Source organism: Vanacampus margaritifer, chromosome 13, assembly GCF_051991255.1.
Source record: "Vanacampus margaritifer isolate UIUO_Vmar chromosome 13, RoL_Vmar_1.0, whole genome shotgun sequence".
NCBI classification, from domain to species: domain Eukaryota; kingdom Metazoa; phylum Chordata; class Actinopteri; order Syngnathiformes; family Syngnathidae; genus Vanacampus; species Vanacampus margaritifer.
The window spans coordinates 19300018-19322391 of record NC_135444.1 but is presented as its reverse complement, the minus strand read 5'-3'; the positions used below and the strand labels follow the sequence as shown (position 1 = coordinate 19322391).

The window sequence follows — 22374 nt, the reverse complement described above, 5'->3', positions numbered from 1 at the left end:
ACAGGAAACAGATCAGATCACCTTAAATGACACGTCTGAGGCTAAATTTGTGTGTGTGTTATTATTGCCCTTCACCTATCCATTTTCCGAACCGCTTATAAAACCTTTTTTTTTTTAATGAGGTATTTATTTCTTTATTTATTTATTAAGAGAAAAGTAGATCAGCATTTTAGATATCTCACTTGCGGAGCGTTCAAATACAGTGCTGATCTGTGTTGGCGGCACAGAAGTTTAGCTCGTGACCCTTTACGTTTCCATTCTTCCATTGAAGAAAGTTTCAACTGCTGCTCTTGTAGCATCCATTCAAATCTTTTCTGGGGCTGCTAGTTTCAGATAATATGTCACTTCTGTGACAAAGTCGACCAATTCATCGGATAAGTCGATTTTAAAAATAGGTCCACCTGGAAATGTCTTCCTCAAGGCGCTGCTGGAAGTAGGATGATGTCCATGTTTTTCACGGACATTTTTTGCAGACACACCGCAGGAAGTTAGCTCATTGTAGCTAACACAGGCAGCTCCAGTCATTTACTTATGGAACTTAAAGCGTCATATTTAAGTGAGTTTTAAGACTCAATTACACGTGTAATGTTGATATAATAATGTGTGCATGTGTGAAGTTGCTTAAAACAGTAGTCTTAACATTATGTGTATTTTAAAGAATATCCTGTATATATTTTTATGTTTTTATATTATCAACTGTCGTTTAGAGGCGGCGCCTAAGGCGCGGCTCAACTTGCTCAAACTGTTCTGTGTTTTTCCATGACATATGAAAACAGAAACTTAGCCATGTTTATATGAAACGAAACTGAAACTTAACTGTAATAAAAGCGACTTGTGGCCGGGGGAGGAGAGGGAGTCGGACGGAGCCGAGCGTGAGTTAACGTCTCACGTCTCCCCTTCTCTCCCCAGCCGCGGTTGCATTGAAACAAAGCACAGCCTCTGCCTCGTTTTTCCTTTGTGCACGGTCGGTAACTAAGGGGATCTGTAATATCAGACCCAACATTTAACTGGTGCCGAAACCCGGGACCTGCATCTGGACGGACGACCGCCGCCGAACCGAGGACACCGAGAATCTGTCGACAGCGTCTCCCCTTACGGGACGGGTCTCCCCGCTCCGGCCCCGGCCGTTCGCCCGGACACCGGGTCCTGCGAACCAGACCGGCACCGAGGACTAACAGGTATTAAGCTGTTTAATTATCACGATTTACACAAAAGTTTGAAAAAGGAACACTAAATATACTGTAGAAGTAACATAAAATAGAAAAGTGGGGAGTAAAAGCAAAGCGCTTGGGCGTTGGCCCGTGAAGATAGAAAAACCCATGGTATATATGATCCGGGCATCAAAGGGATCACGGTTTTATTAGATGAGATCCATAATACTTTTATTGACTATTTTTTAACTTGTTAAATAAAAGTGTAGTTTTCAGGTGCCCGGGTAGAGGAAATTAAACGTTGCCGTAAATACGTAATAATTTACACCTCCCCACTCATTGTTTACCAAAATATCTGTGTTCAATATAACTAAGATTTATCAGGTCAGAACAGAACTGACTGCGATTAAAAATAATCGCCTATGGTTTTAAATTAGAAAATGGTGCACCACAGAAAAGAGTGTGTGTGTGTGTGTGTGTATGTGTGTGTGTGTGTGTGTGTGTGTGTGTGTGTGTGTGTGTGTGTGTGTGATAAGGAAAGGGAGTAACTGCTGCCCGCTCCGGAGTAGAAACAATGGGCCAGTCATTGAGAAAAGAAATAGAACAACACCAGGATGTTAAGTTTATTGCAAGCTTTGACGCTAATGCGTGCAAGTATCTGGAATCCTGGGTGACCAAGTATGATTTTAACCCGTCTTTGAGAGATGTCAGGAACAAAGAGGAAGTTAAGAAAAGTTTAGTGGAGAAAAGAGCAAAGAAGATTAAAAAGGGAAAGAATGTAGAAAAATTGGAAGCACAACTACGTGCTGTTGAAGTGTGGATAAAACAGTGTAAAATGAGGGCAGAAAGCATTTTGGAAAGTGAGAAAAGAAAAAAGGAAAAGACAGAAAGAAAAATGCACCAGCTGAAGTGCAACAGCAAAATGATCCAGAAGAGGAAGTAAACGTCAACCAACAGCGGGAACCGCCTACCCCGTCTACCTCCTCCACAAACTCCACCTCCACGAGTTTTGGGGACGTAGCCTCCCCTCCTATTGGAAGCCGTACAAGATCAAACAAACCAACAGCAGACGTCCTGGCTGCAACAACAAAATTATACCCAGACATCCAGCAGGTGGCAGCATATCCCATGGTAGCTGTAGCCAACCCAGCTTATGGAATGCCAAACCCTGGCCAACCCGCCCATCCACAGACCTTGCTGCTCTATCGCCCATGGACTGAAGAAGAAAAAGTAGCCGCATGCGCATCAGTTCCTCCCATTGAAGATAACGTTGAAAAATGGGCAGCTGCAATTAGAGAACTACATGGATCCTATCACCTCAATGGCAATGAATTACTAAGCGTCCTACGTCTGACCGCAGGACATCGAGTCGGAAGAGGCCAGGTCTACCAACCAGGCCAAGAACTAGACAACGCCCTAAATACTCTTTTAGAAAGAGCCATCGCAGTGTTCAAGAAACCACCTGATTTAACTAAAGTCCGCCAATGCCGCCAAGAACCTGAAGAAAGCGCACAAAAATATGTGGACCGCCTCCAAGACGTACTGAAACTACATGGTGGCATCGAAGAAAGCACTGAGGCACAAAGCACATACCAAACATTACTGCGGGCAACATTCCTGGATGGACTAGTGGACGGTACAGTCAATTTAATCAAGAAATGGTTCACAGTAATTGATCTAAGCAACGCCTTCTTTTCCATCCCATTGCACGAGTCTGCCCGTCATTGGTTTGGTTTCACCTTTAATCAAAAGAAGTACACCTATACGAGACTACCCCAAGGCTATGCAGAGAGCCCCACCATTTTCTCTCAAGAAATCAACAACTGTCTGAGCCTCCATGAACACAGTGAAACCACTCAAATCTTGATTTACGTAGATGACATTCTCATCGCCAGTCCAACCAAAGAAGAAAATCAAGAAGAAGCAGTGAAACTGTGTCAACACCTGGCAAAGACAGGAAACAAAGCCTCACTGACCAAACTACAGTGGACTCAGACCGAAGTAGTTTTCTTAGGTCACATCATATCGGCAGAAGGAAGAAAACTAACCTCTGATCGGAAACAAGCTATCCTTGATGCCCCCAAACCAAAGACCAAAAGACAGATGATGGCCTTCCTAGGCCTAGTGAACTTTTGCCGTCTATGGGTTCTGGACTTTGCCGAAATAACGCAACCACTGGTGGATTTAATTTACCAAGAAGACATCGCCCTGGCCGATCCCATCACATGGACGAAAGAAGCTAATGAGAAGTTCAATCAGATAAAACAGACCATCACAAGCACAGGCCCCTTGGGCCTACCCGACTACAAGAAACTGTTCACCCAAACAGTGGACTGCAAAGACGGATTCATGACATCCGTCCTACTCCAACAACATGGTACACAAATGCGGCCAGTGGCCTACTACTCAAAGAAACTTGATGCTGTCGCCAGAGCCCTGCCCTAGTGTGTCCAATCAGTGTGTGCCGCAGCAATGGCTGTCCAAGCATCCGCCGAATTGGTGTTGTTCCATCCCACCACTCTACTAGTAACACACTCAGTAGATGTTCTTTTGACTCAAACAAAAAATGTCATTTCTCTCACCAGCAAGACATCTTGGCCTAACAGCTGTACTGTTGTCCCAACCCCATCTTACCATCAAGAGATGCAGCACTCTCAATCCTGCAAGTCTCCTCCCAGTGGAGACAGATGGGACACCACACAGTTGCACAGAAGCCACCGAGGAAATCTGCAAACCAAGAAGAGATTTGTTAGACACACCCTTACAAGAAGGAGAAGCAGTGTTTGTAGATGGTTCCTCAAGCAAAGATGAACTAGGCAACACCAACACAGGCTATGCTGTGGTCACACAACAAAAGACACTGAAGAGCGGATGATTAATAGGAAATCTGTCAGCACAAGCAGCAGAACTCATCACGCTAACAGAAGCATGTAAATTATTCAAAGACAAAGCAGTAACAATTTGGACCGACAGCCAATATGCCCACTCGACATTGCACATCTTTGCCGCCATGTGGGCTCGACGAGGAATGAAAACATCAACAGGAAAACCTGTTCAACACGCCAAATTACTCACTGACCTTTTGGCCGCTGTACTGCTACCCTCCAAAATAGCAGTATGCAAATGCAAAGCTCACACCTTAGCAAAAGACGCCGTTTCTGTAGGAAATGCTAAAGCAGATTTGGCAGCCAAACAAGCAGGCCAAGTCAAAACAAAGATCGTCATGCTCGCCAACCACAAAGAAACACAACAACACAACAACATTCCAAAACAAGTACTAATTGACATGCAAAACAACGCTCCAGACAAAGAAAAAACACTATGGAAAATGATGAACATTGAACTCACCCCAGAAGGCCTCTACCACAAAGAAGACCGACCAGTCATCCCCCGCAGTCTGTTCCACGCAGTAGCCACATTGAGTCATGGGAAGTCCCATGTCTCAACAGGAGGGATGATATCTATGGTAGAACAGACAATGACAATACCACAGGGCTTACAAACCTATTTTAAAACTTTTTGTAGGTCATGTATGGTGTGTTGTCGTCACAATGCTCAGGGAAACTTAAGACCACAGAGAGGGAAATGCCCAGTGGGCTCCTACCCATTTGAAGTTTTACACATGGACTTTATTGAACTACACAGAAGTGTTCAGCACAAGTACTGTTTAGTGTTAGTAGACTCACTAACTAAATGGGTTGAACTTGTTCCTTCAAAACATCCAAACGCCCTCACAGTAGCTAAAGCTATTTGTAAACACCCATACACCACCACATACCATCCACAGAGCGCAGGCTTAGTTGAACGGACCAACGGTACTATTAAACTAAGACTCAAAAAGACCATGGAAGAAACCAAAAAACCATGGCCTGAGTGTTTATCTCTAGTAAAAACTTACATGAGAATAACGCCAAACCCACAAGGGATCACGCCCTTTGAGGCAGTAACAGGCAGACCCTTTGTGCTCCCCTTATGGGAAAATCAGCCATGGTCAGACAAAACAGGAGAGGCAGATCCACTGACTAAATGGTTATGTGACTTGTTTAAAGAACGGACTGTGTCAAGAGCAAATGATCTGCCCTCTACCTCTCTTCCCCCTGCACAGGAGACGGTGACCCCGGGTGACCTGGTGTTGGTGAAGGTGATAAAAAGGAAAACATGGTCGAGCCCACGCTGGGACGGCCCATTCGTTGTTCTCCTGACCACACCCACCGCTCTCAAAATCGCTGAGAGAGAGACGTGGATCCACCAGAGTCACTGCAAAAAGGTCACCGAACTCAGATAAGGGATTACCCCCTGATTCTTGTCAAAAAGAAGAAGAACCTTAGGGATACCATGGCACGTGAAGACCAGGTTACCCCTGGCTGGTTAGACTGGTTATTCTCTGGCTCCTGGTCCCAGGTTCTCCTTAAAATTTTGGGCCCCTTCCTTGTGATCATTATAATGTTTATCTTATTATGTGTTATTTGTTCCTGCTGTATTGTCCCAATGTCTAAGAGGTTAGTCGCCCGTATGTTCGTGGCCCAGATGTATCAATCTAACTTACTACGCGTAGAGGATTATGTTGACACTGTGGAGAGCCGAGCGTGAGTTAACGTCTCACGTCTCCCCTTCTCTCCCCAGCCGCGGTTGCATTGAAACAAAGCACAGCCTCTGCCTCGTTTTTCCTTTGTGCACGGTCGGTAACTAAGGGGATCTGTAATATCAGACCCAACAGCATGTTTGTGAACTAAAAGATGGTTAATGTTTGTCTACCTTAAATGGTAAACACTAGCACGCTAATGCTAATGCTCAAGGTTTAGCATAGGCTAATCTTTGGTGTTTAATAATGCTCCTGCTCAAAAGATAATAATATTCACTCAATTCAACTCGCGTTCAACTTTAAGGATTAACACAAAAGAAGAAAGAAAGAAAAAATATTTGTTAGTTTTTTTTAAAGCTCAAATTTCAGGGGATGGTGGCGAGGGGTTGATTATTTGATGGAGGAATCAATAGGATAATCGATTTTAAAAGATTTTATAGTGACAGCTCTAATTTTACACCGTTGGTTGAACTGAGCATCCACAGTAATATTAGTCACTCACACAGTCAATATCAGCCATGGCAAGCTGCATAATTACTGATTTGCAACATTTCTTATCTGCGTATTTCTTAAATTCAAAATCCAATCAAATTAATATGCACTTAAAGTCAAGAGCCTTTTGTTTCATTTTTAGTGAGGAAAAAATGAAAAAAATCTGTGTGGATTACGATGTGAACTTTGATTGTTTGACTTTTTTATGCAAATTTAAAAAAAATTATGCAATTTAATGTCAAATCTCAGGCTAACCATCTTCATTACTGCCAGGTGCAGCACGGAAAAGCAAAATGTCTCATCGCCTGTTACTATGCATTCTGTCTTCAACAGTACCACAAAACCATGGAGGTCGTGTATTGTGGAAAACTCAGTGGAGACTTTGGTAGACCCGATCCTGAGATACAGAGAGAGAAAGCAGGAGATAAAGTAGCAGACAAAGTTGGCGGCATATTCACCAAAGCCTGCTTTCTTCTGGCTCTGTTCCTGCAAGACAAATGCCGTGCCGAGGTCTGGTCTTCTTAAAAAAAACAATGATGTTCTAAATTTTGAAGTTGTGTACAAACCTTTCTTTTGTCCTTTTCTAGGAGGTTATGAAACATCCTAAGGTTTTGGATAGGGTCAGAACTATTTACCACCTCACCGTTCGCAAACACAAGATGGATGCAGAAAGAAATGTGACAAAACACAAGATGGATGCATCAATCAATGGAAACTTTTACGTTCCAGCAACATCACAGAAACCCCGTCCTGTGTTAAGGTAAGGTCAAGTTCAATAATATAACTCCAAAGTCCTCACGGGAGCAAATTATTTTGAAATAAAAAAACTTTTGTTACATTTACTTCTGTAGCATATTTTTGTGTTTGTGATTTGTGATGTATACTTTTATTTCCCCAAGCAAAATTACGTAAATATTGCTTTTTTTCCCTTTTTTTTTTCTTATACCTAGTCCTCCCACCGCTGCCCTTGACCCACATTGACTCTAAATGGTATTTTTGGTGGTATTTTTCTGGTACAAAGAATATTAAAACGGCGCTAAAAATGTAATGAAAGTCAAGCATTGCTTTTTTTTGTGGCGGAATGGAGCAAAGCAACCATGGAACATAGCTCAACTTCTATCGATTTTTCACAATAGCTACAGTGATTTACATTTTTATTTTTGTGGAATACAGTTTAGACAATTTTCTGCATCTGAATTTGTGAGAACAATTTGGGAAAGGCCTTTTCCCAAAGAAGGATTTGGTAAATGCGTATGAGACCTTACATGTATCTGAGCGCTCTGTGTCCGTAGCATGTTAGCTTGTGGATGCAACAGACGAATAACCTTTTATTAGAAATAAGCAGAAAAGGCACCGACATACTGCAGACAATGGATGATGATTATTGACTCAATTTTATGACATTCATCCGTCTCGACACCCCCCCAAAAAAACAGCTACTGGCAGGTGGGCAGTTCTATTTCTCCATCGATGCACTTCTGTCGCATACCCAGTATGCCGTCGTGTATTCTTCGCCACACACAGCTGAACTCGATGGTATCATCATGTTCAGAGTACATCTTCTTGTCACGCGAGTGTTTGAATTGAATGTTGTGTCTGCTCATGAGTTCTTTATTCACGGTGCAGGGCTCTGCAAGAAAAGGTATCATTCATAGTCATCATACAAGTTCATTTATCATTTGAGCTTGATTTATTCATTTGCATGAACGTGTTGACCTTGAGTGAATTTGAGACTTACTGAGGCATTTCAGCTGTCCAACCCATTCCCCGTTCTCGCAGGTCTTGTAGTTTCGCCCTTCCATTACATAGTATTGCTTGCAAATGTACTCCACCCTCTCATTATGTTGGTAACTGGATTGGGAGGACGATGTGGTGTCCCCGCCAGCAAGGTACGGTGGCTGCCCACATCGCAAACCCCCTAGAAGATTTGGGACCCCTAGAAGAATTGGGAGAACTATAGATGGTCAGTGTACTGGTGCATCTTTATTTACAGTAGATTCAGAAAGTAGTAATACCACTTTCATTTTTCCCTCGCCAGTCATTCTATACCCAATATTCCCCTCATTACTCCATAATGGAATTGCACGAAAACAATACACTTTTCACTCAACTCCTTTTTTTTTTCTCTTTTCTTTCGGCATGGTGATTTACAATAGCTTCACAGCTAACAAATAATATCAAGGCAAAATACAAAATGAAAGTAACTGTCAAGCTCGGTGACAGAATTTTGGCAATGAGCAAATCCAGAGAGTACGCCATCACGGCACAAGAAGGCACCAACATTTAACACCATTGCTGTTTATTTTGGTGTTTTTTTCCACTGTGGGACAGAGGTGAGGTCCAGAAAGTAAAAACCCTGCCACAGCTAGCTGCCATGGTGCTCGTTTACCTGCTACGGAGCTAGCTAATAGCTAGCAGGGCCTAAAGCCAAACTGTCAGGGTTTTTACTTTCTGGACCTGGATTTGCCACCATTTTTGGGTTAGGGGTGGCGGTGTCGGGGGCAAAAAAAAATATTGTCATTTTACACTTCATATCTTGCACTGACAGTTTGCCTGGTCTTTTTCCAATTCACACACGCACGCACACACACACGTTCAAATTGGAATATTCGCGCACGTGCGCACACACTGTTACTGCGTCCACACACGCTCACAGGCCTGAGCTCTCGATCCCAACCATGCTTTCTTGTTTTGGTACAAGAATGGGGACATAGGAAGCACTTCAGTCAGCTCAACCAAAAAGGATAATTAGCTGTCTAGCGCCATCTGGTGTATTAAGGCTTTTATGACTATAAAGCCCCCCCCCCAAAAAATGTCTATGTTTAGTTGATGCCCCAGTGATATATTGGGTAATTGCAGAAAATGCATTATAACACATCAGGTGTACAGTGCATCAAAAAAATTATTATTTTTTATTCATAATGGGAGTCAATGGGCCAATATTTGGACATTTTCACTTATGTGCACTATAAAAAATTGTTTCCACATAATAATGACAATAATAATTTGAGAATTTTTGAACGGTGCCTTTTTGAATTTCAACATGTTTTGGAAAATTGGGTGCAATTTCAGCTCTTTCAGTGATTTTTTTTCTTCTTCATATGCTTTATATTTGATATTAATATTAATAAAAAACAAAAAGCCAAATATTGGGCATTTTCCATACGAGGGCTTAGTAAATTACTAAATAAACATTTTGAAAGAATGCTGATGTGATTTCTTTTTATGTCAATATGCATAACCGAAAAAAACCCATTTTTTTTTCTCTCAGACTATAATTGTACACCAAAATCTGAAACCCCTAAGCATTGAGTACAGCACAAATGTCAAAAGTTTGGTTTGTGTTAATTCCGTGGCTATTGAAAAAGGCAATATTACCTGCACAAGTTGGAAAAGGATCGCTCCACTGCCCATTTGGAAGACATTCAACCTCTGCCTTGCCTTGAAGCACCTGATTACGCGTGTGGCAAGAAAACGTCAACTTTTGTCCTTGTCTTGCTTGTGTGCCTTGTAGATAAGTGTCCAAGCGTATAGTAGCAGGTATATGTGTGATCTGGCATAGTTCTATTCTCAGGAGAAGAAAAAAAAATGTAAATCAGACTTCAGACATAGTACTGTACAGTAGTAGTCAAATACAAGACTGAAGTGAATTATCCATACAGTTTAAATTTCAACAAAGATTTCGTGGGTGTTTGTTCAGTAAACTGTACACATTTCTGTATCAATTATGGGGCACAAAATCTGATAATATAATTATGACAATGTAGACAATGGGGACCCGATTTTTGCTTTGGCAAGTGCGCTCATGCACTGGCCTCAATTCAACCTCGTTGGGCTTCCAGATTATAGCAGGAAGTCAAGATTTAATAACCGAACTCGCACATGCGCAATTAATACCCTTATGGGAAAATATGCTCTGATTTCAGCATACCAGCAGTAATTGTTCACTGATTTCTGTAATCCTTCATGAAAGAAGACTGATTATATTCTGTGTTAAACCTAAATACGACATTTACAAACATCTGTTTTTACTTTGGAAAACAATGACCGAACTGGTAACATAGTACAACATCAATCCCCCTTTTTTTAATGACTGTATGAATACGAAGTACGAAAGAAACACCAATCACTGGTTAGTAAACAGTAATAGTAGTAAAAGTAGTAATAATAACAGTAGTTGGTTAATCAATTGAATAATGGATAGATTAATCGATTCTAAAAATATTCGATAGTGACAGTACTAATGCTATGTTTGTAGCAATTAGCCTACAAGTACGTTCGAACGTACTCGCAAGTACGTATGTTGAAACGTGTTTGCGAGTATGTTGGACCGTACTACTCTCCAAAGTACTCGCAAATACGTTCTAACGTACTCTCCAGTGAAATTTTTTTTTACCTCACGTTGGCAGTTCCACGCTTCCTGACTTTGAAGGATCCATTGTGTCGTTACTTAAAATTTGATAGGTTTTTGCATTCTTGAATATGGGAATAGGATCTTACTTGTGCAAGTTGGGAAAAGTTTGTCCCACTGCCCATTTGGCAAACATTCATTTTCTTCAAATCCAACCAAAGCATATTCATCACTGCAGCGGAATCTTATTTTGTGTCCAATCCGTACTGCTTGATTCCGCGGTGGCACGTTGTCGACGCTAAGGTGAGGGTCAAGCGCTTCAACTTTACAAGAAATGTCTGGGGGGGAAAAAAGATGAGCAATATTATCGAAATGAATACAGAGGTTCAGCATACTTAGCGTTCATAAAAGATCAATTGTATGAGCTTGATGTTGCGGTTGGTGAGTGATTGTTACATTCACAATCAATTATGCATAAACTTGTACCATATAAACATATATTGTGTGACGGTTACCTTCACAATATGGGAACGACATCTCCCAAAGTCCATCTTGACCGCATACTACTGTTGACCTGCCACTCAGTTGCTTCCCAGGATCGTTGCAGCTGAATGTGATGAAGTTTTGAGGAAGGAAGCCCTCTTCATTGTCTTTTAAACCTTCGATTGTGATCCCGTCCTGTTCAGGCGGTTGGGGACATCTCTTAGCTGTACAGACATAACAAGTTAGCCAGCTCAACAAAAGGGCAGACAAAATTGTGCCTGATTTTTAACATACAAGATATCTTTGACTTTGATGTCATTGTTTATTGTCTGCTGGAAATTATGTTGTTTTGGTTGCCTATGTGTAATTTTAACTTGTAACACTAAAGTGCTTTAAAAAAAAAAATCTGAACATCTCGGCTTCTTATGACATTCGTAGATTCCATAAATTCAATACATTTTGCTTCAAAAATAGGTTTTCTCTAATCATGCATAGTACAGTACAGGCCAAAAGTTTGTACACACCTTCTCATTCAAATACATTTGCTTTATTTTCATGATTATTTACTACTGGTGTCTTTAAAAAAACGATTCTCATAAGAATTGAATAAGAATCAATTTTAAATGTCCCAAAATCAATTTTATTTAAATAATTTTATTCTGTCTTGCCCTTGTTTGTGCGCGCCTTTATTTGGAGCGCTGATCATGTTGTACACAATTTGGCCACTTAGGGGCTTTGTGGTTCTGATACACTGTTAAGTCTACGTTAGAGAGTAGAAGGAAAAAATCACAATCAAGTTATTCCAATAAAAGTTGTTTTTTTGCAGTGTAGGAAGAGCATATGCCGATGAGTATTTTTAAGATGCTTCTCTGTATACATTCCTGAAGCGTTTTGTATGAATAGCCGTTCTTTTGAGTGATAAAAGTGCCGCGAGTAGCGCGCTAATTAGCTAGTCAGCGAGTCAGACTGGAGTAGATCCTGACAATTCTTTGCACATCTATAAATTGAAGCAGAAATCATTGTCAATTAAATCATTTTGAAAAAAATTTAATAAAATAATCGATTCTGAATCAAATCGCAGGCCCAAAAATCGGAATTGAATCGTGAGACAGTCAAAGATTTCCACCCCTACTATTTACATTGTAGATTCTCACTGAAGGCATCAAAACTATGACGACAACTATGACAACTAACGAACACATTTGGTGTTATGTACTTAACAAAAAAGGTGAAAAAATATATATAAATAAATAGCCACCCTTTTCGCTGATGACTTTTTTTTTTTGCACATTTCTTGGCATTCTCTCGATGAGCTTCAAAAGGCAGTCACCTGAAAGGGTTTTCCAACAGTCTTTAAGGAGTTCCCAAAGGTAAGAATGCCAAGAGTATGCAAAAAAGTAACCAGAGCAAAGAATGGCTATTTTGATGAATCTATAATATAAAACATGTTTTCAGTTATTCCACCTTTTTTCTTGTTAAGTACATAACTCCACATGAGTTCATACATAGTTTTGATGCCTTCAGTGAGAATCTACAAAGTAACCACTCATGAGAATAAAGCAAATGCATTCATTAGGGAAGCGTGTCCAAACTGTTGCCCTGTACTGTACTTATCATCAGCGAAAGCAAGCTGATCCTAAATTACTAAAACTTACGTTCACATGTTGGCACGTGGCCGGACCATTTGTTCCCCAAACACGTCCTGGTATCAATCTTACTCACCATTTGATAGCTAATAAGAGTTGAGAGGAGAGGAGAGTGTTAACGATAATATTAATCGTCCTAAAAATATCTTCATGCAAAATTATTAAATATGTTTTTAGGAATTTGTCTTCATCCACCTACCCCGGGTTGCAAAAGTATTTAATAATTGCCCCGAAAACAAAGTCGTCACCCTCTATAATTTGATAATTGCCATTTGGAGTGTCTTCAGGAAGTGGACATGGTTTCACTGCAATGAAGAACAACAGTTTACCCACGGCAACTGTGGCACAATCGTAATCAATATCCTGACTGTCTTTGCACCAAATGCGTACTGAAAGGCTGACCAACATCTCAAGAAAGAGCAAAACAAGATCCACAAGAAACAATTTAGCAACAGATAATTAGATTTTCATGGGCAGAAGGAAAGAAACATGGTATAATATTCCTATTGACTCACAAATGCCACACTTTGAGACGGATTTGAGGAACTATACCGATTCAACTATGAAAATCTGCACATAAAACAAACAACATTATCTGATGATTAATTCACTTTCAGTCCATAGCCATCAGGAATCCTGTAGACCTAGTTAAGAACTTCCAGCATTTTATTTGGTATTCCAAAATATACCAGTATTTATAAATGATTATCTCAGTCCCTCTATCGGTCGAGCCCCCCTTTTTTTTTCCCAAGCAGAGCAAAAAAAAATCCTGGATCCATGCCTGAAAGAGTGCTAAGTCCATCGTAAAATGGACTTGTGTACTAAGCAATCCCGGAATGAGAACAAATTCTATTTACACAAGAATTTCGTAAATCAACCCGTGGGTAAACTTCAGGGACAACCTGTACCTAAATTGATGTCACTTAATATTACAGCATAAAGTGTTTTTGTTTTAGGCTTCATTTTATAAAGCCAGTTTTTTTTTTTTCTCGGAGAGGGAAAAAAAGAAAGAGAAGAAAAAAAAATATATAAAGCCAGGTTTGATTTATGGTTATGATTTATTACTGAGATTTTATTAATCATGAAGAAAGGCTACTCTACTACATGCTAGCTGAATCTTAGTTCATGTTCATGATCATTTTGCTAACGTTAATGTTGGTTATCTTCAAGTATTGTCAGCTATCTAAAATAAAGGGATGTTTCTAAATCAGCCACTGTCACCCACAGTGTCACCTCCACACGCTGTACTTAGTTACAATTATTGCTTTCACTATCGAATATTTTTACAATCGATTAATCAACCGATTATTTAATCGACTAATCTGATTCATTTAAATTTTGCATTAAAGTTACAAAAGCATTTTCCCTGATTTCTGTTTATTAACCAGTGATTGGTGTTTACTTTGTACTTCAAAAGAACAACAACTTAAGTGATGCATATGCCTCCCAAACTATAATTGCTGATGGAGAAGTCACTCACGCGTTCTCCTTACCTTCACATCTAATTGGTTCACTCCACGTGCCATTTACACAAGTTGCAGAACCTCCACTTTTTCCACCTGGGTTGATACAGTTATACTCTACGACGTCACCATTGACATATTTTTCTTTATTGTCAGTGAAGGTCATGATTAGTTCCGCATGTTTGGGCTTGGAGCAGTATGCTGAAAACACAAGAAAGATAACATCAAGTTAGAGCTTGCTTGCTTGGTGCGGTGTTAAAAGTTGACAGCCTATTATTCTCTTGAGAATTTAGATGAATGAATGTCTAAAAAGTGTACACTTTGCACTGTATTTTTTGGCAGTGTGATGCAATTTAAGTCGGAACAATGCAGCACTTGAAGTGAAGGATATTCTCAAGTGTGAAAAAAATAGCACTTTGTACAAGTCTTCGGACAATGGAAACCCTAAAAAGTGCCTACCAATTAGTTATGGATGATCTCTTTTTTTGATTTCATGCTCATCTTTCACTTACGTATACACTTGATGTCCTCTATGTCCCATTGGCCATTTTCACATGTGCTTGTGTCTTTTCCTTCCATCATATATTGCTCGCGGCACTTGAAAGTTAATTTAGAGTCAGGCAAGTATTGTCTCTGAAATGGAGTCGAAATGACGGCATTCTCAATTTTGGGAGGGGGATTGCAGGTTCCAGCAACAACTGCAGGACATATAGGCAATTATATTGTGAAATTTCAGCAAAAACATTGAACTTTTTTTTTTTTAAATGCTGTAGGTTCACTTTTACTATAAAAAAATGACTTGTTTGTACTCACTAGTGCAGATTGAGTCAAAGGCTAATCCATCGGAATCCCATTTTCCTTTCACACACATTAAGCGTTCAATCTGAGGTTGGTATCCCTCCTTGCACATAATCTGGAGGCTATCTTCTTGTCCATTTATCTTAATTTGGTGTTTGATAGTGGCATGAGCAATCATAGGTATTTCCACACAATTATCGTTTGCTGCATTAGAAACACATTTAAATGTTAGATTGACGAAAACAGCGACCAAATGTAAAAAAGCTGCATAAATGTTGGCATGCATGTGGGTAAGATTAGGGTAGGATCAGATACAAAAATTTAATTCTCAATTTTCTTTTACACTATTGTCATTAACTCATTCACTCCCAGCCATTTTCACTGAAGCAACCCCCTTCGCTGCCGGCTGTTCTACAGGATTTTGACTGATTTTGCAAGGCCCACAGGATATCCTGTTCTATTGCGATAAAAACACGGAAAGATTAGTCTCTTCTTTCATTAGGAAAAAAAAAAATCTGTTTTCGTTTTGCAGCAATTAGAATTAGAATATAGCTAAGTTTCATCATTATTCACAAATCTGTTTAAAACAGTGGGGAAAGCTTTTTGCAACATAGCCCTGGTTGATCTCTTATACTCTGCTGCCACCTGCTGGCCGTTTTTGATGTATTATACTCTGCTACCACCTGCTGGCCGTTTTTGTAATAACTACCATTCTTCAAGCATCCCTCTTCAGTTCAGAGGTTGCATCAAAGCCTTCTGTATGGTCTAGCATAAAAAAACATTTTTAAAAATATGTAAATATGTCTTTGGGACCATGGTAATATTTAAAATAGAATGTAATTTTACGTTTGTGGGAGCAAATGAGTTATGGTTCAAGTTTGTAAAGGTGCTTAACACTGAGTGGTGTTAACCCTTACCCACACATTCTTGCAGTCCAAACCACTGTCCATCGATGCATTGCGCTACACCCCACCAGCCTTTAGAGGCAAGTTTAAAACCTTGATTGCACGTATAGTAGACTGTGTCATGTAAGGGACCCACAACAAAGCCATGGAGCACCTCCGGTTGCAGACACTCTGTTGTAGCCACGAAAAGAAGAATCCCATCTGATCAAAATCCAGGGCAGTCAGAGCACATTTTTAACCTTCATGAGCATGTTTTTTTTTTTTACCTGAACAGTTCAGAATGCCGGTCCAGCCATTCCAATCACAGGTGGCAGTGAAATTTCTGTCAGGATCATTTGAACATGTGTATTGGACATGTTCATTTTTGCTGTAATAGTCCTTTTTATTGCTTTTAATGTCCGCATTGCTGAGGTCAAGTTGTTTACATTGGTGTTCTGGAACGAGTCAAATGAATAGCTGATTAAAAAAAACTGACCTGTGTCCATTGAATGGGTTTCCTCAACATGGGAAACTGTTTTATGCAATGCTGAAACTCTCATTATTGCTGTTCAATTCAGAAGATTTAAAAAAAAAAGCCTTTTCAACAATCTCACATGGAGTCAAAACAAACTAAATCTTAGTATTCCTTACCTGGACAAGGCACATTTCCTTCCCAACCATTTTCATAACAATATAGATCAAATGAATCTTGGGAAGCTTTGCATTCAAAATGGGCCCTTTCACCCGATGTGTATGTTTGCTTGCCACTTACAAGCTTTGCACTCTGGATATCACTACGGTCACATGTCATTTCTGAGGAAAAAAAGAGAGAGAGATGCACTTAATTTACTCGATATGTATTCCCCCTCTTGATTACATACAGTTAGGTTCTATTACTCCTCTGACAACCATGAATAAATGACGCCTGGACCAGAGAGGCTGAAGGGAGCTGAGTGGTTGATACAGAAGGAGCACAAAAAGTGAAGACTGACATAACGCACTGAGAGGGAAGGCATTTTTTCCCAAGTACTTAAAAAAAACATGGAATTTCTCTTTCAAAAACCAGCATCAAATTGAATGGTCATTTTTTTAGTACAACAGACATGAGTACTGTAATCATGCACATCGGCGTTACCTTGGCAGGGTGGATCTGGTATCCAGCCATCTCTGGTGCATTTGAGCAGTGAGGAGCTGCTTGTTCTCTTGTATCCACTTCTACAGCTGTAGCTAACAGTAGTACCCAATGTTGCTTCACCCCGATTGCGATTCCACCACCATACACTTGAGTGCTCTTGCCAACTGCAGGTCACCTCTGGAAAAAAAAAACACACATTGGAGATATTTAGTCACCAAGACAAGAGCATCATCATCATCATCACGACTTGTTTTTGGAGTTCAAAGAATTTGTAATGACAGCACCAGCATGAAAATTTACTCTACCTTGACATATTGGTCGAATGGTCCATTGTCCATCATCTTTGCATGTTGATACTGCTGAGGTCTGCTGTTGAGTTTCAATCCAGTAACCGTCTCCACATGTGACAGTTAGCCTGGCACCAGATGAAAACAAGGATGCTTGAGCAGGTGTGTAGCTGGTTCCGCTAATGGCTGGCAGCGACACTTGGCATTTAATCACTGCAATGGTAGGAACATTTAGCAAATAATATGTTTATTTCATTTGTAACATAACTGAAGGGATGCCAGGCAATACTTGTCATTGTGTTAGCACAAGCTGAAGCAGTAACTCTTACATTCACATTCGGGTCTGGGGTTCCACTCGGCTCTGATTCCAATTTTTGAGCATGTTGAAGGTCTGTCTGACACATACTTGTATTTGGGATCACATTGATAATACAGAATATCATGTTCTTTGTACTCGTGGACGGTTCTAGGCACAAAACCATTTTCAATCAGTGGCGCTGCGCATTTGACCGCTGGTGATGAAGAAAACAAAGAGACAAATATCCTGAAATATTTACTTGAAAAGACAATACAATGACAGCAGATTCAACTGTGAAATTACACAAACCGTTTTTACTAATCTTTACAGGGTCTCCACGAGTCATTAAGTCATTAAAGCAACACTAAGGAACTTTCAGTTTACGTTGATTATGGCGGCACTATATGGACAAAAGTGGTAATGTTATGCCTGAAGGAAGACCACATTTCCCATGAGGACAAGCGTATTGTGTCTGGGTTCTTTTTAAGCTCATGCCAGCGAGTGAAAGCCTGGCCAATGTTGATCCTTGACTGTCCTTTTATCTGGGTAGCTTCCCGTCTTCTTTTTTTCTTTTTTGTCTCCTCAGACAAAATTTTTCAGTTGCTTTGCAGCTTCTGCCAGGAAAGCAGTAATCGTGCGGCGACATTCAAATTGACTTCATCTTTATAACGAATGTGGAAAGGGGGAAGTGACGTACAGTATGCCATAAAGCAGTGGGCACATTTGTAGTTTTTTGAGTGGCAGTGTTCCTACCAACTTCCTCAAAGTTGCTTAGTGTCAGTAGAAATGATACAGACCCCCTCAGGCCATGGCAAATGTACCATTCAACTAATTTTAGGTCAATGTTTCATCAGAAGTGTTATGATAAAATGTTATTAAGGTTGAAAAGTTCCTTAGTGCTACTTTCAATAGATTTTCCTTAAATTAAGACCTTAAATGGGTTTTAAAAGCATTTAATATGATGCCCAGAGGCATTAAAAATGTAAATACAATTTATATAAAAACGTCCATGCTTAATTTTACATCCAACATTTTGGAAAGGAGTCACTATAACACAATTTAGCTAAAATAAATAGGATAAAAATATATTTATTTGTGGGGAATGGTGACTAGTTGTAATTTACGATAAACAAAATGGCTTGGAGTCCACGAGTTGCGTCATGTTTCAAATATCAATTGCTCTGAATTTAAAAAGAAAGACAGAAGTCACCAACATCCAACATTAAACTCTAATGCCACCTACTGGCAATAAATTGCCTCAACACAAATCTATGACTCAAATGTTTGCCAATGCTTTTAACCGTGTAGTATATCTTTTTAACTTTAAAAAACTTTATGAGATACTGACTCTAAAATTAGTGTATCAATAAATTACAAAATACAACAAAAATGTTATTTGGCCACCAAAGTTGCCCACTTTTATGTTAATTTACAAGAGTAATAAAAACTTGAAACATATATTTTATTGTAAATTTGAACACATGTAACATGCAATTAATTTGCGATTAATCACGAGTTTACTATGGAAATCATGTAATTAATGACGATTAAAAAATGTTATCCACTGACATGATGTATAAACAGTATGTGTATGTGTGTGCATGTGTGAACATGCAGTAGTACTTCATGGGCATTAGATGAATTTTTTGTTGCATTAAAAACAACATTAAATTAGATTTGCTGATATCTGTAGAAACCCTTATACAACAACACTTTTTTTTTTTTTATAGAGATGTGAGAACATGTTAAATGTTTTGCCATGGTCAGCAGTTGTTAAGGAGCTTTTCTGTTTTAGCGCAAATGTACCTTCACATATTGGAGGACCATTGTTCCACTTTCCTTTTTCATCACAGGACATCTCGGATGAACCAGTTAGGATTTCATTTCTATCCTTGCAACTAAATCGAACCACGTTGCCAAAGTTTGCGTCTTCTAGCTTCCCGATCACTTCAACATTGCTATCCACGGTGATAATGGGGCAGCTTATTGCTGAAAGAAATCACGTAATTGAAAGCTTCACTTTCATGACACTTGACGAGCACACTTGGGAGTAGCTCCATGATTGCAAGCCTGTACCTTGACAGACTGGAATATAGCCGCTCCACCCATTTGACATGCAACGTCGGTAGTTGATCCGACTGACCATTTGATAACTGCAAGAAGTACAACACAGACATGATTTAATGAGAAGTAAATGTATAGTAAACTGAATTATTAATAATTGCATACCCTACGTGGCAAGTGTACTTGACTTGTGAGCCAAAGACGAAATCGGCGCCAAACTCCAATTTAAACATTGCATGCTGGGATTCACCAGGGTGACCACACGGTTTTGCTTAAATATGCAAGGAAGAGCCAGAAAGAGAGAGATTTAATGCGTACCGTATATTGTATAGTAATAGTATACCGGACAAAAATGTGTGCTAATGTCCTTTTTACTTTGATGTAAGGTTGTAGTAAGAAACATAGCATACCAGTACTACCAGATTACAAAACATTGATTGTAGCAAGGCAAGGCAACTTTATTTATAAAGCACATTTCATACACAAGGCAACTCAAAGTGCTTCGCACAACATCTAAAGGCATAAACCAACCCAACAACTGAAGACATTATGCAAAGCAATGAGAACAAAAGGAGCCTTTTAAAATTACAAAAAGGACAGACTTGGACAACATTTAGGCATATTTACATCCAAAAGATACATTTAAAAGCAAAGGAAAGAAATAAAAAAGTCGTTTTGTGAAATTATTAAACAAACAAAGAGTGAAATTGATGTTCAGGAAAGTAGGGGTGTAAATCTGTCCAAGCATGATGATTCGATACGCATCTCGATACATGAGGTGCGATCCGTTACAGGGACGGTTCGATTTTAAAATGGAACGATTCAGTTCGGTTCGGTTCAGTAGGATTACGATTTGATTCCGTTCGATTGGGTGTGGCGGTGCAACGATTATTTGATTACTCAACAATTAACCAATGTCAAATTAATTTGCAATTATTTTGATACTCCATGAATCATTTGAATGTCATGTTTATTTTGAATTGATCTATTTTTTGTGTGTAATTTTCACATTTGCAAATAACTGCTTTCATTTTGTAAAACAGTGATGTATGCACATGACTCCGACAGATAACATCTTCTGCTATAACAAAGACATTTGTGGTATGCTCTAATATGAGTTACTTTTCATTTGGTCATGATACAATTATTTGTTCATGAAATTTGAACTCTTCAACATTATTTATGTGTTAACTTAGTAATCACATTAGTTAGATATGATGATATTCTCAGTGATAGTTTTTAAAAGCAAAGACAGTCCAATGTTTTTGAATGTGACTGATTTTGAGTTGACTAAATGTTAAAAATAAAAACTAAACTAAAAAATGTTGCCATTTTATATGGGATAGTTCAATATACATTGAAAATTTATGCTGTTGTTTTGTCTATTTCTTTGTCATGTGAGTGCATTGAAAGTACTTAAAAACACGGAAAACCCATGAGCTCCGGGGGGCTTTGCCCCCCGTGTCCCCCCACCAGGGCACTGCCCTGGACCTAGCTGGGTGCCGGCGGCCCCCAGACCCCCGGCTAAATTTTCAGATAATTTTACTTTGGTCAAATCACATCCCTGTTAAATATAACCTTGTAATAACTCTGTACGTAACTTTGTACGTAACAAATATGGTAAATACATGAAAGTATAGCAGAATACGGTATCTTACGTTCACATGGCCTACTAGTAGACACCCACGTTCCATCTTCACAGGTGATTCTGAAAAATCCAACGTAGCCAGCAGCGCAGCTCACTCTCACTACCTGCTTATTTTTATAGCTGCTTTCCATATTTGTCGTGTCAAAAGTCGAATTGTGCAGGGGACCATTCCTAAAATCGTCAAGTGTACAATCTGCAAGACAAAAGTCAAATAATCCATTAACACGCTTGTAATTCCACCAACACAATCTCAAACAAAGATCATAGCAACACAAGTGACTTGAACCTACATGAATCTATTTGTATGCTGGTTTTGTCTTACCTTGACATTTCACAAAGGTCACCGCATGCATCCACAATAATAGGACACAGCTTTGGGTTATTGTGTTCATTTTGTCTTCTTCACTCTCAACCACCAAACACAACTAAAAATGGAGACTGCAGGACATCAGTATTCGTAGAAAGATTAGACGGTGGATTACGCTGCAAAAAAAAAAAAGTGATTGTGCAATATATTTACGCAAGTCCTCCGTTGTGTCCAATCTGACAGTCACAGGGAAAAAGAGGAAGGAATGTGATCCACACACTCATCCATACACAAATACATACGCAGAAAAGGGATACAGATCACCTTAAATGACACATTTCATGGTGAATGATTCTTTAACGCCTGAACATTGCACACTATTTGCATATGTTACAAACATTCATCCAACAGTTCAATAAAAAGTTTTAAATGTCATGACACAAACCCCACTGGTTTTAAATGCAGTTAATCGTTTGCTCCATTTTGGAACCGTATGGTTTTGTTTATTTGCCTTTGTTTTGCCCTCTTGGTAATCATTGGCAGAGATCAATATTCTCGTTAAAGTTCAGCATTGAATGTGTTGCTGATTTACAGAATGAAAGAAGTAGGACGCATAAGTTTGCTTGTGTGGCCAAATGTATGATTACTGCTACATTATTCACATCTTTTACAAAATTATGAACGTTGGATGAATTGCACGTCGGAATTTAATCTTGAAACGCCACAAGGTTGTTTGAGCAATGCAATGATGAAAATGGAGTTTTCGGTAAAGCATGTTTTGACTA

General features: G+C 39.4%; 1 protein-coding gene across 1 annotated transcript in view; it reads right to left on the bottom strand.

The window, feature by feature from the left end:
- The window catches only part of LOC144062151 (sushi, von Willebrand factor type A, EGF and pentraxin domain-containing protein 1-like), a 93033-nt gene extending 71075 nt beyond the window's left edge, over positions 1 to 21958 (bottom strand). The window contains exons 1-7 of the mRNA XM_077583187.1: positions 21605 to 21958; positions 21293 to 21475; positions 19800 to 19905; positions 19647 to 19723; positions 19377 to 19559; positions 17602 to 17784; positions 17291 to 17485 (exon numbers count right to left, since the gene is read on the bottom strand). Coding sequence (XP_077439313.1) covers positions 17291 to 17485; positions 17602 to 17784; positions 19377 to 19559; positions 19647 to 19723; positions 19800 to 19905; positions 21293 to 21475; positions 21605 to 21674 — 997 coding nt within the window. The 5' untranslated portion in view covers positions 21675 to 21958. The remainder of the gene's footprint in view (positions 1 to 17290; positions 17486 to 17601; positions 17785 to 19376; positions 19560 to 19646; positions 19724 to 19799; positions 19906 to 21292; positions 21476 to 21604) is intronic.
- Between the last annotated feature and the right edge of the window lie 416 nt (positions 21959 to 22374).